The sequence below is a fragment of the Anguilla anguilla genome, chromosome 18, assembly GCF_013347855.1.
Source record: "Anguilla anguilla isolate fAngAng1 chromosome 18, fAngAng1.pri, whole genome shotgun sequence".
Lineage (NCBI taxonomy): Eukaryota > Metazoa > Chordata > Actinopteri > Anguilliformes > Anguillidae > Anguilla > Anguilla anguilla.
Window position 1 is genome coordinate 12,882,532 of NC_049218.1, and position 13,745 is coordinate 12,896,276.

Genomic DNA, 13,745 nt, shown 5'->3' on the forward strand with positions numbered 1-13,745 from the left:
GAGCAGGGGGATGGGGGGATGGGGGGGGGGGGGGAGGGGGGGGGGCTGGCCTAAAATACAGGCCTGAAAGGCAGCGCAGCTGTGCCAAAGCCCCCAAAATGTCACCCGTTTATCACTTCCCCCCGCAGCGAGAGGGCAGGTCTAAAACCGGACTGCGCGCCCCTCCTCCGCTCCGCCCCACGCTCAGGGAATCCCAGCAATCCCAGTGATCACGGGGGGCAGGGTGTAATGAGGGGCAGCGGGGGTTAGCGGGTCCCGTCCTGCATTCTCCGCAGAAGAAGGGGTGCGGGGTGCGGGGTGCGGGGTGCAGGGGTCGGGGTGTGGGGTGCAGGGGTGCGGGGGTAAGGGTCAGGTTCAGCACTCTGGACATTTGTCTTTGGCTGCGCCTGACTGGAGCCTCGAAGACCGTGTGCGTGAGATCTCCACGAGCGTCTGCTCGCCAGCTGCTGGGCCCGCCCACGGCCCCGCCCACGGCCCCGCCCACCCGCGGAGCGCACGCCGTTCAGTTAACCTGGAATCACTTCAGGGAGTGGCCCCGGAGCCAGGGCAGGGCATTCCACTGCCCCCTGCTGCCCCTCAAACACCCACATTACAGTCCGTTTTAGGGACGCGCTGGGCTGCGGAGCAGTGTGTGAGTGTGCGTGTGCGTGTGTGTGTGTGTGTGTACAGTATGTGTGTGTATGGTGTGTACCCACTTGTCTCGCAGTCCTGGAAGTCCGGCAGGGTGAGGTGCAGCCCACTGGGTTTGCGGCTGAGTGGGGCTGGTTCCGGCAGGCTGCTGCTCTCGTCAGTGTCACTGAAACACACACACACACGCACACACACACACACACACAAGCACACACACACACGCACACACATACACACAGCTGTGAGGCAGGTGTCAGATGATAAAGTTACACATTTGTCCCTATTTCTCTGATTCTCTTTCCCACACAGACCATGCCCCTACCCCCCACACCCCCTGGCCCCCGCCCCACCTCCCCACCCTGCTGCCACTTCCTGACACATGCATGACCAGACCCTGTTCCACTGACCCCATTCAGGAGGTAATAAAACATACAAATATACACACATGCATTCTGGGGAATATGCACATGCACACACACACACCATACACACACACACACACACACACTCACACACACAAAGACCCAAAGAGTGTGACCTGGGTATGTGATTTGAGCAAACGTCAATGCCAGACCACTGCAGCACAAGAGACTTTTACCGACTTAAACTTAGACCACCTGATTAACACTTCCTACACCTCCACGTGAAATAACCAGCAGACCTGGAAAATTACAGCACACACATCTACATTCATATGCAAACACACACACACACACATTTATATGCAAACACACACACACACACCCACATTTATATGCAAACATACACACACACACACACACATACATACAAACAAAAATTCACACATACACAATCTTACACCCATACACACCCCAATAACACACATGCATACACACACCCATTTTCACAGCCATGCACTCTCTCTCTCTCTCTCTCACTCGCTGCCCCCCCTCCCCTCACCTGGTGCGCACGTAGTCATAGCGACTGTGCCACAGCTGCAGCATGTCCTCACAGGTACGCAGTGCAGTGGCCGGTCCGTAGAGGACTTCCTCCAGCTTCACCTTGGTGAACAGCAGACTGCGGGACGCAAGTGACAGATACTATATCAGCAGGGATCAATTTACGAATGCACAGGATTGGACAGTTTTGATGGATTGTACAAACAGAAAATTTGAAATGCACACGCATACACACACACACCACAAACTAGCGCAAGTGGTCTGATGGATACCTTTCTATGTTGCCATGAAGCCATGACTTCAAGGGTGTCCATTAACAAGAGGGACAGGTTGTGCCCCTTTGGAGAGGGCTATAAAGTAGAGGTCATAGGTCATGAACTTGGGGTCAGCTCATATTCATTAAGAGATGTGTGACCTCTAACCTCACATTTACACAGTGTGAACCACTGACCCGCAGCGAGAGTGAGCAGATAAAAAAGAGCAGACTACAGGCGAGTCAGGGTCAGCTGCTGTGTTTTACAGAGAGGCAGACAGAAAAGGCCTGTCCTGACCATGCAGGCCGAGGCCCTTCAGCCTAATTCATCTTTCATGCAGATTCCCGTCTTCCACTTTCATGTTGCCGGTGGCACACACACACACACACCTCAGACTGGCAGTGCTGAGGCAGTACCAGCCTTGCCCCGGGCACCGCGGCTATTTGAGCTGATATTACCCCACTGTTCCAGGGGCAACTGCCCCACAATCTCCCCATGCACTGCTTAGATCGTGCAAAACCAAAACACAAGCGTACATTACATTTTACCGTACTACAGCAGAGGCTACCTGGCTTTCTTGCTAAGTTACTACCTAAATAAAGTACAGTTGATATCCATTTATTATCTGGTCTGCTTGCAAGTTATCTACCAAGCAGCACTTGCTACTTTAAGTACAGGCTAGCCAGAGGAATGCCTGAAAATGTTGCCAGCAGTAGTCATGGAAATAGAAAATCCAAGTCCTCTAGACAGTGATCGGTCACATAGCCCGATTATCATATGCAACCCCCTGTGGAGGTGTACTTGCCCAGATAATACTTGAAATAGCGGAGAGGGATGGTGGGGTAGTGGGGGGTAGTCAGGCTTCATCATAATTGAAGAGGCAGCTCTTGGTGTGAGATGAGCTGATTATGCGTTCCTCATTTCCGTTCTACGCACACTCACAAACACACACACACACACACACACACACACCAGCAATACAGTGGGGACAGCCCTGACACTGACGCTGTCCCTTTAAATAGAACACCCAGAACACCCATCTCCACGGCAGCACCGCTGTTGCCATGGGAAGAGGCAGCTTTGGAAAACCCTGACTGCATCAGAGGGCGGTTTAAGTTTTGCTAACACTGTTTGCCACCTTAAATAAAGAGCCCGGATTCAGTGGCGAGGCTAATTTGCTAGCGGAGAGGAAGCCTCATAACTCACACAATGACAGGGCCATTAACTGCCATTATCCGCTCGCTAGCGGCTGGCCTCTGCCAGCGTCAGCCCGGCTAACATGATCCCCGGGGATTAGCGCTGCTGACTCAATCAGACCCCAGCATGTTCCGATAAGGAGGGAGGCGTGCAGGCAGTTACGCGGAGACCAGCCCCACTTCGGCACGTCGTTGTGCCCGTGCGTGCGGTACCGTGCGGCTGACCTCTCAGCAGGCTCTCTGCGGCCCGCCTGCTAACGTCCCGTCCTGGACGGGAACGCGGGACGCACCCCTCGCTCATCCCCGGCGACGACGAGGTCCTGATCACAAGGACAAAACCTCTGATGCAATTTAAACATTCTGAATCAAAAATCTAGCACAACATCAATGCTCAGGCAGGAAACAGCTGCATGGCATGATAGGGTTCAAATAAAATCATATCTTGAATAAAAAGATCATTCAAGATCGGAATTATAACTATAGCATGCAGAGAAAGTGACACTGCGCTGATTGGCAATGTTCTGCATTTGAAATAAGATCAGATCGTGATCTCTTTTACGATCTGATCTAATTTCAAATGCAGAACATAGCCAATCAACGCAGTGCTACTTCCTCCGCATGCTCTAATTAATCAAACATAATAACCTTTTGATCTGTTTGTGCAGGCACCCATTTTGTTAGTATAATTTTGATATCCCTGCCTCACTAATGACTGGAGAGGGAGACAACATGGCCCTTCTTTCTATCGTCAGAGCAGCACAAATTTCGGAACAAAACACTTCTGTAATTAAAGTTATCAATTAGCCGAACGCGCTTTTCGACCGTCTCTTATGGAAAGAGAATTAGAGGGCGGCTGCAGAGAGCACTTCCGTCTCTGAGTCCACGCGCCTCATTAGTTCTGAATTACTCCCCATCAATATCGCCAGTTACAGCACTGGCCTTTGTGATGGGCTTAACACGACCACAGATCACAAAGTCCCTCCTTTCTTCACAGAAATCCCAATGAAGGCAAAGTGCCTATATCCAGGCCCTCACACCCTTAGTCCTTAGGTCTTAGGCATTTATGAACGTGTTCTCAAGATATGGCAACATAATGCAAATTATACCAGAATAGTATTGCCGCTGTGGCCCTGGTACGATATGCCTCAATACAGCCAACAAAATGTATTATTAACAAAGGCGACAATACATACAGTAGGCATCTATTGGAAATATTTTTGGAGCGGCTCCAAATATTCAAATAAATTATTCAATGTGTTTTTTTTTTCTTCAGCATATGGCACCATATTTTTGTTGCATTAATGAAGAGGCGGGGCGCGATATTCCGGAAAAACAAGCGCAATCAAACGGGCGGACAGAGGCCCACTGCTCCCTGCCGTTTGGGCCTGTGGCCTGTGGCCTGTGAAGACCAATCGCGTCGTTTGGGCCCTCATCACAAACAGCGTCATCTCCACGGTCCGCTCGCACAAAGCCTCTCCCGTAAAAAGGCCGTGTCCAGGACTTCAATCACCCGGCGCTTTAAACCCAGAGCGGCGCCAGTCGATACCGCCGAGGGCGACTCTCGCACGGGCCTCTCACGTCTCCACCGCCATCGATCGGTCGTTTTCGCTGTCGCCTGTTAGCCAATGCGGCCGGGGGCGATCGTTCTGAGCAACGGCGCGCGTAGGGGAGGGAGAGCGCTGCACCCGGTTTATCGCTGTATGTACTGTACGTCCAGTAAAAATAACATGCAGAGCGCAGAACACCCCTGTTTGGTGGGTATGCACGTGGGATAACGCGTGTTAGTGTGCAAGGTGTGCAGGGTGCGCGAGTGTGAATGGGTGCGCACCACTGTTAAAGAACCGAACATGTCCGCGGTGTGCATGAGCCAATGCGCATATGTGCATGACAGTCTGCATAACCAATCAGGCATTGGCATCTCATCTAGGCAAATGCAATGCTAATTAAGGAATAGCCGGGTTCACTAAAGCTTCCTGATGATGCCTGTGAGCGCCGGGTAACAGAATAAGGAGGAGCCCAGTTACGGGACACTGCCTTTCCTGCCACTCCCCTGCCAAAGGAGGCGGGGCAGGTAACCGCCCTTCACCTGGGCATGGTGGCGAAACGATGTCAGCGGGCCAGCCGCCATGGTAACCGCTGCGCTCACGCAGCGCTAGAACCTCTGACTGACCCGGCAGTCACACGACAAGGCCCGGGGGGGGGTCTGTCCAAATGAGAGATCTAGTTGAGATAATGACACTGTGTTGACTGTCTACCCCCCCGGCATGACAGTGAAGTCAATCTGTTCTGCAGCTCGGCTGTACAAAACCACAAATGACTATTGGCAGGGTCACAGAGATCCTGCTCAAAGTGTCCACAAGCTGATGACAGAGCACCTGTCAAACACAGGGCGCCAAGTGGCTAACGGTGATGGACAGATTAATGGTTTGACTCCCAGAGGACTTAGCGTGCGTGAGTGTGTGCGTGTGTGTGTGTGTGTGTGTGTGTGTTTGCATGAATGTACAAGTGAGTGAGAAACCGAGTGAGAGAAGTTAACTGTATATCAAAATGTGTGAGGACGATTGTTGGTGTATGTGTGTGTGTGTTGCCTCTGGACAAGCTGTGGCAAGTTGGATACTGACAACGACTGTTAAAGATTCACTGTGGGCCAAAGATCGTAGCTTCTCTGTGCAATAAATGTGGCTGCACTTCTCCAGTAGATGGATGCTCTGTGACTTCCATAACTAACACCAGGTGTTCAAACCCAGGCTCGGCACAGTGCCAGGTACTCTCAAGTCTGTCGGTAACAAGCTGAAGGACCTGTTCCTGCTGTTATGCATCCTTATGTCAATACACAGACAAATCAGTTACTGACACCTCAAAAGGAGTATCCACAATTTTAAAAAAAATACAAATTCTGTCTTGATGTTGATATGACTGCAACCAAATTGGTTTTCATTAAATTTTTAGTCATGCCTTTATGAATCTGGTGATATTGAAGGTGAAACTGTAATCTATCACTTTGAATATCAGCAATCAGTAATCAGCTATTTTTTATTTTAAACTAAGCAATTGGAGCAGGTAAGACACAATTACACACACACTGTATAAAAATGTGTGAACCCACCTGCCTATTTCATTTTCAGAGAGTTCAAGTGTGTCACTCAGTGAGGTCCAGTGTGTCACTCAGTGAGGTCCAGTGTGTGTCACTCAGTGAGGTCCAGTATTGTTTGTCTCAGTCAGTTCCAGTGTGTGTCTCTCAGTCAGTCCCAGTCTCAGTCAGTTCCAGTGTTTGTCTCAGGGAGTGGTGAGACAGCAGAGAGGCGAGGATGGGATGCTGTACGCTCTAAATTAGGCCCTTTGCCAAGACAGACTGTCAGAGACCGCCATTTATCATAGAGTACAGGGAGAGGGATGGGGGAGAAAGAGAGAGAGACAGGCAGGGATAGAGGGAAAGAGAGGGGGAAAGACAGGGGGAGAGAGAGAAAGAGAGACGGCTTGTTTCCTCCAAGCTGAGGACGTTCTCCAATTATTTTTTATCCTCCCTCTCGGTGGCGTCACACTTCAGTCGGTTCCAGTCGCCCGCCCTCTCGGATCAATAGCGCATCGAGATGACCCGTCTCCAGGGAAACGCAGACGGAGAAACGCAGCTCGTTACGGATTCCCGAGGGGGGGGGGGGGGGGGGGGGGGAGGGTTCTCAGGTGGGGGGAGGGAGGGGGTTTGGGGCTGCACACTGTGCTCGTTGACACCGAGATGACAACTGGCACCAGGGGAGGCAGAACAGAGGACACACCTGTCACAGAGTATTGTGTCGACAACTAAAGTAAAATATATATATAAATACAGACTTATGCTGACGCTGTAGAAGAGCTTCTTAAAGCAGAACGCAACAATCTCACCTGCATTTAAAGCCCAATGCATGCCCTGCCTGCCTCACTGCCTTTAATGTTCAGAATGCTCTGTTAAAGAACATTTCTAAAGTGTGGCATCGCACTGTACCTGCACTTCCCTGGCCAATCAGCAGAGAGAAGCGCAACAGCAAAGCGAATGAAAGACGTCAGTGGAATGGAAGACGGCCACTCTGAGACCTGAGGGGCGGAGCTAGAGGATGCTTTCATCGCCCCGCAGTCTGTCATTTCTGCAGCCAATGGCCATTAAGAGCCGTTACACAAATAAGCCGGCACCGCGGTACCATAAGGAGCCAAGTTCAACAATAACTGATACCTTTCACACAATAAAAAGGCCACAGCTACCGTTGTGCACCCTGTTGCGTCCTGAGACCTAATTTATTCTAATCACATGGCTGGTAACCAACATCACAGCCAATCGCTGTCCACTCCCCCAGGTCTGGCCACACCCTAAAATAACTTATCTGTCCTCTCTCTTCCCTCTTTCTCAGTTTCTGGGCTCTCTTACAGTTCTGCACAGTACAGTATTCACACCACGTTCAGGGTGCTCGGCTATTTTTGGTTGTGACTGCAGGAAGCAGTCCTCGCTCACTTGCGCGCCCGCTCGCTCGCTCGCTCACTCAGCGAGCGAACAACTTCCCCAGAGCAACAGCAGTGCCTTGTCTTACACCCCGAGACGACAAGAAGGCCAGCAAAGAGGCTACTGCTACCCAAGAAACAGCCTGAATAAAAAGGCAGTTTTCAACTGAACACATGAAGCTAACCTCTGCATAACAGGGATAGATGTCACAGATCACATCACATATGACAGGAGAAAAATTGCATATGGTGGCTATGTTCAGATATGTAGCATTAACGTTGGTAACTGGGCAATTGTTTTTTTAATGTTTCCTCTGCCCTGCGTTATTTTTTGACTCTGAACAGATCACTTTATTTTCATTTTCACCTTCACAGTAAAACATCACCTTCACTGCGTGTAAAATGTTTCCTGTTACATTTGATTAGCTGGCAGATAGAAAGTAGGGAGTCACTGCTAAATTTGACTGGCTGAACTGCCAGGAAACCGCAGTGACATTTGACTGGGCCTTGACTGCATGGTGAACCTGTTTCTGGCACACACCACCGCCATAAATACACACACACAGACACACAGACACATAGACACACACACACACACACACATATACATCCACATGCACATTTAACCTGCACACATGCACATATATTCACAGAACTATGCCTTTAAAAGCATGTGCATGCACACACACACATATGGAAATTTATGTATGCGCACATGTACACATAAACACACATTAAAGTGCACATGGGAACATACGCACAGGGAGACATGCATGTGCACACAAACACGCACAGGGTTTTTAACCTGCTGAGGATCACACAATGCACAAGAAGGGCCGGTACACAGCATCCCGCTGTTGCTGTTCCCCAGTCTCTCTCTCTCTCCATTCATCCCCCACTTCCTCCCTCCCACTCACTCACACTCTGCAGAACGGTCTGGTACACAGCCTCACAGACCTGACGAGCAGCCTGGCCTTAACGCAGCACTACGTCCAGAGCACTCCTTCATTCAGTCACCCTCAGACAGACACCAGAACTACGGATAAAGCCTCCTGCCCGTACGCAACACACATAAACAGGCTCTCACACACAAACACACACAAACACATCACTGCTGCACTGCTAAAGCCTGTTAAATGCTGCCGCCTGCACACTCACATGCACACTTTCACACACACACACACACACACACACACACACACACACACCCACATACAGAAACACACACACACACACGCACATGCACACACACACACACACACACACACACACACATACAGAAACACACACACACATGCACACACACACACACACATACAGAAACACACACACACACGCACATGCACACACACACACACACACACACCCACATACAGAAACACACACACACACACCCACATACAGAAACACACACACACACACGCACATGCACACACACACACACACACACACACATACAGAAACACACACACACACATGCACATGCACACACACACACACACACACATACAGAAACACACACACACAAAGACAAAGCATACTCTTATACAAAAGTACACTCACACAAGCAGGCAATTGTCACACTTTCACCTCAGACACTGGGTACGGGGGTCCAGGAGCCTGTCCTGACAGCTTGCTGGCCTGTGACCCCCCCTCCCTACCAGAGTGACACATGGTGGGCATGCCCCAGCCTCACAGAAGGCTCCCTGAGGGGTTCTCAGATCTCCCCCATGGGAGGGGGGGTCTGTGTCACTTACCACAGGCATGTTTTAACATCTCCACTTCACTCACCATCACCTGCTGGAATTGATCTACATGACAGGGATCCCTGTCGCTAAGGCACTTCTGTAGCTGTCCATACAACTGCATTATTGATCACTGAGGGGATGGGGGCAGACTGACATAATCTCTGATCAAACAGAAAAATGCTGCAAATGATAGAGGAGAGCCTGCCTCAAACACACAAACCCACACACGCATGCATGCTAGCATGCAAGCACGCAGGCACACGCACACAGTCACACACAAATACACACATACACACACACACACACACAAATGCACACACACACACACACACACACACAGGTACACATTCTAACATGCACGTGCACACACACAGTCAGAACAATCTTGTAGTCAGAACAACCTTGTATTTGCTTCCTGTGGTGTGATGAAACAAGAGACCATGGAATATCTCTCCCTCTCTCTCTCAATGTCTCTCTCTCTCTCTTTCTCTCAAACTCACTCTCTCTCCTTCAGTGAGGAGGCAGACTCTAATATGTCTCTCTGCCACCGACCCCCCCCCCCCCCCGTGTCCCTCTCTCTCTCTCTTTTATCCTTCTTTCTTCCCCTGCTGATGCATGTTAAATCACAGGGTGGTTCTTCATCAACTCCCCCCCAGTCCCTCCACTCTGCTCCACATGACCCAGTTTCCTCTGAAGACGGCTCCGCTGGTCGGCTGATCGAAGAGTGAAGAGTTACTTAAGCAGAGGGAGGGAGGGAGGGAGGGAGGGAGGAGTGCGGGGACAGAGTGAGGAGATGTGACAGTGCCGCACGCCCCCTCTCTCTCTCCTCCTGCACAGACTGTACAACAACGCTGGGAAGGGAAGCAAGGGGGACAATACGCTTTACACACACACACACACATATTCTACAGACACTCTAAACACTCCATGCGCACTCCACACACACTACACATACTCTATAGACACTCTACACACACTCTATATGCACTTTATACACACACATGCTCCACAGATTCTACACACACTACACGTACACATATTCTACACACATTCTACACACACACACATATTCTACACACACTCTAACCACCTCATACGCACTCCACACACTACACATACTCTACACACACTCTATATGCACTTTATACACACACATGCTCCACAGATTCTACACACCCTACACATACACATATTCTACACACATTCTACACACACTATAAACACTCCATATGCACACACAGTTCACATGCACACATACACAAGAGCACACGCACATATAAAACAGAACACATAAAAACACATGCACACAGACATAACACAAATGCCCATGTACACTAACTCAAAAATAACACTCCCTCCTTCCCTCTTCTCAATTCACCTCTTCCCCCCATCCCAGCAACCAGATGCTCCCCCTCAGAAGCCTCTTTCAGCACTTCATAAAGCGATGAGTAAAACAACATCCCCCGTGGTGGATCCCCCATAGGGCCACACACTCCAGCGCATCTGTGTGCCAGCCAATCAGCCGCCATCGAGGCCTCACGGCCCGTCTCTGTCACTCTGTGTACGGCTCACAAACACATAATTACTTCTGCAATTCTTTCATTTTTACCACAAAAGAGATTCTTGCTTTCACTCAGATTTCTTCTAAATGAAGCCCAATCAGCACTCCCCACTGACTGAGATGGGGACGAAAGACCAGCCAGTGCTTCTTGATTGAGCCTTTTCCTAGATAATAGAACGTTCTGGTACACCGCCCCCCCCCCCCCCCCCCCCCACTCGCTGCACACACACATACAGTAAATATGGATATTCTGGGGGAATAAATTGTCTCAGGTGATGTAACATGAAAAAAATACCTCAATCTAATTTTATTCTGAACTGTATAAACAAAGGCAGTCTTTCACACAGAAGCCCACATACACACACACACACACACACACACGGATTATAAGAATGTCATAATATCAGACATCAGAAACGGCAAGAAACCCCCACACTGCCTTCTACCCCTCTTTCCCCTCCCCACCACTAGGAACAGCCACTCCGCTCTGAAAGGATGACCTCACGGTTGTCAAGGTTACGGGGATTCCTGGCACTCAGAGGTCTGTGATTGGTCCAAGCTTTAGAGAAGCCCTTAAATGGGTCAAAGCAGTCAAGGGTCTCCAGGGTAGAAATCAGGGAAGAGAACGAGAGATTCTGTGTGCGTGGATGTGTGTGTGTGTGTTTGTGTGTGTACGAGATTCCTGTTCCTGGTACAACCAAAAGATTCATGAATACTACAACAATCAATCTGTGGTGGGAGGGGGAGGGGAGAAATGATGTAAGTCTCCAATTATATATTGATATTTTTTTCTTTTGGTTTTCATTTTGTAACATAAATCACCGAGCGCTTAGAGGGTATTGAGTAACCTCTTTTTTCATGATCCTAATGCAGCAAAAAGCCAATTTCTCTCTCTCTCTCTCTCGCGCTCTCTTTTTCTCAGTCTCTCTCCATATGAAAGCAGGTACTTATGATGAGGTGTAAATAAGCATCACACCTAATACAGGATGACAGACCCTCCTGTTATAACATGAATGAATCAGACATTATTTTTGGACTGGAAACAGCAGGTTCCTAAAGGCATCCTTTGTGGATTGAACACTCTGTGAGTTTGGGTTCTGGTCCAGCCTGGCGTGATCGGGGGCCAAGGACTTAAGTACCCCTTCCTGAGCCAAAACCCAGAGAAGGGTGCGCTGTCACCAGGGGAAGACAGGAATGGAGGTAGGAAGTATAAAATCGGGGGAAGGGAGGTCCATAAAGGTCCTAAACCACAGAAAAGCTGATTTACCTCCAAAAGAGTTTTACACACACATACACACACACACACACACACACACACACGCTTACACTTTACAATCGGCACAATCTGGAGTGAGAGGATCCCAGCAATACCACAGAGCCCAACAATGACCCCTGGTGGCCACACTGTGAAAAATAGCACCTCGCCACCAGAATTTGTATTAACACTAATACAGTTGCAATTGTATGAGTGCACCAGTGCCTTATATTATGGACATCTAGGCTTGAACAAACAGAGGTATAGATTCTGGTGCACACACACAAATACACATGCATGAGTCCTCAGAGACAAATTAACAGAAATGGACAAGCATGCATACACAAAAACTACACAAGTCCACACACAATTCACGTTTATTTTCAGAACGACAACTGATCACACGGGGGCAAGAACACTCAACGGGTGTTCTTCAAGTTTCAGTAAGTGAAATGTGTGAATAGACACAGAGTGAATAAGACCAGTGCTGATCGGACACAGTGAGGCATCGGCCTCCCGCCATTTCGGCTCCTGTTGCTTCCCTGGCTGGGAGAGGGTGCACACGGAGAGCTAGACAGAGTGCAGTCAGGCGCGGCCCCCTGCTAGCACATCTAAATAAGGGCCAAACGCGTCTGCGCCGTGGCGGTGCTCACTCACCATATCCTAAAATATGCCAGCGCTGAGGAGGGCTCCTCAGGCTCCGCGTCTGGGGGAGGGGTATTTTTATACCCGCTGAGACGTGTTTAACGAGGGAGGAGGGGCACACTTCCAAATGTACCGAGCAACGCTCCGTGCTCACTGAACACTGAGAACACAGGGCGCCGTGTTCAGTCCCTCGTCTCCAACACCTCCGCCTGTCAGCACACTGCCGATACAGCGGGCTCTCCCACACACCGACAGCATGCACGGGAGCACGTGATTGGTTACAGTACACACGTATGCACACATACGCACACACATACATGCACAGGAATCACACACACACACACACACACACAGACACACACACAAGTATACAAACACACACACACATACACACACACACGAAAGGCCAAAGATCTAAAGCCAGAGCCAGCCAGATGTAAAGCTCTGTGGTTTCCTGGCATGGACACATCCATGCAGCAGCATTCGGGTGGAGAGGGGAAGTGGCCAGTTACAGTACAAGACAGGAAGCACAGATGACATCAGCCATCAGACTGTACGTGAGGTAGCTTATGAATGCGCTAAGCAACCGCAGCTGCCAAGCAACGTGCCAAAGCCCTGATGAGGCGTTCCCAAGTCAGCACTTCCAGGGCAATCTGAGACCCCAGACTGCGTTTCGCCCAAAGCTGACGCTGCCCCACTGACCTGGGGCACGGGTCCACGTGGGACGTCCTACCTGAAGCTCTCAGGGTGCTGGCTGAGGGCGAGGCCCAGGGTGTCCAGGGCGTGCTGGTGGTGTTTTTGGGCACTGAAGAGCAGGGCTAAGAGGTGCAGAGAGTGGAGGTCGTCCCCACGCAGTGAGAGAGCAGTCTGCAGGGGCTCCATGGCCACTGAGACCTGCAGGGGGCGACAGAGAGGGGAGGCGGTGTGCAGGAGAGTTAGAGGAAGGGCAGTTTACTGGTTTTCAGTACTGTAAAAATTATTTTATAACATTTAGGATGAGAAATGCATTATTGTGTCTCATATGTATGTGTGTGTGTGTGTGTGTGTGTTTGTGTGAGTGAGTCTATGC

The 13,745-nt window shown here is 50.0% G+C and overlaps 1 protein-coding gene across 1 annotated transcript in view; it reads right to left on the reverse strand.

The window, feature by feature from the left end:
* ttc7a (tetratricopeptide repeat domain 7A) overlaps positions 1-13,745 on the reverse strand; it is a 67,687-nt gene that overhangs the window by 23,759 nt on the left and 30,183 nt on the right. The window contains exons 15-17 of the mRNA XM_035400404.1: positions 13,410-13,570; positions 1,552-1,668; positions 696-796 (exon numbers count right to left, since the gene is read on the reverse strand). Coding sequence (XP_035256295.1) covers positions 696-796; positions 1,552-1,668; positions 13,410-13,570 — 379 coding nt within the window. The remainder of the gene's footprint in view (positions 1-695; positions 797-1,551; positions 1,669-13,409; positions 13,571-13,745) is intronic.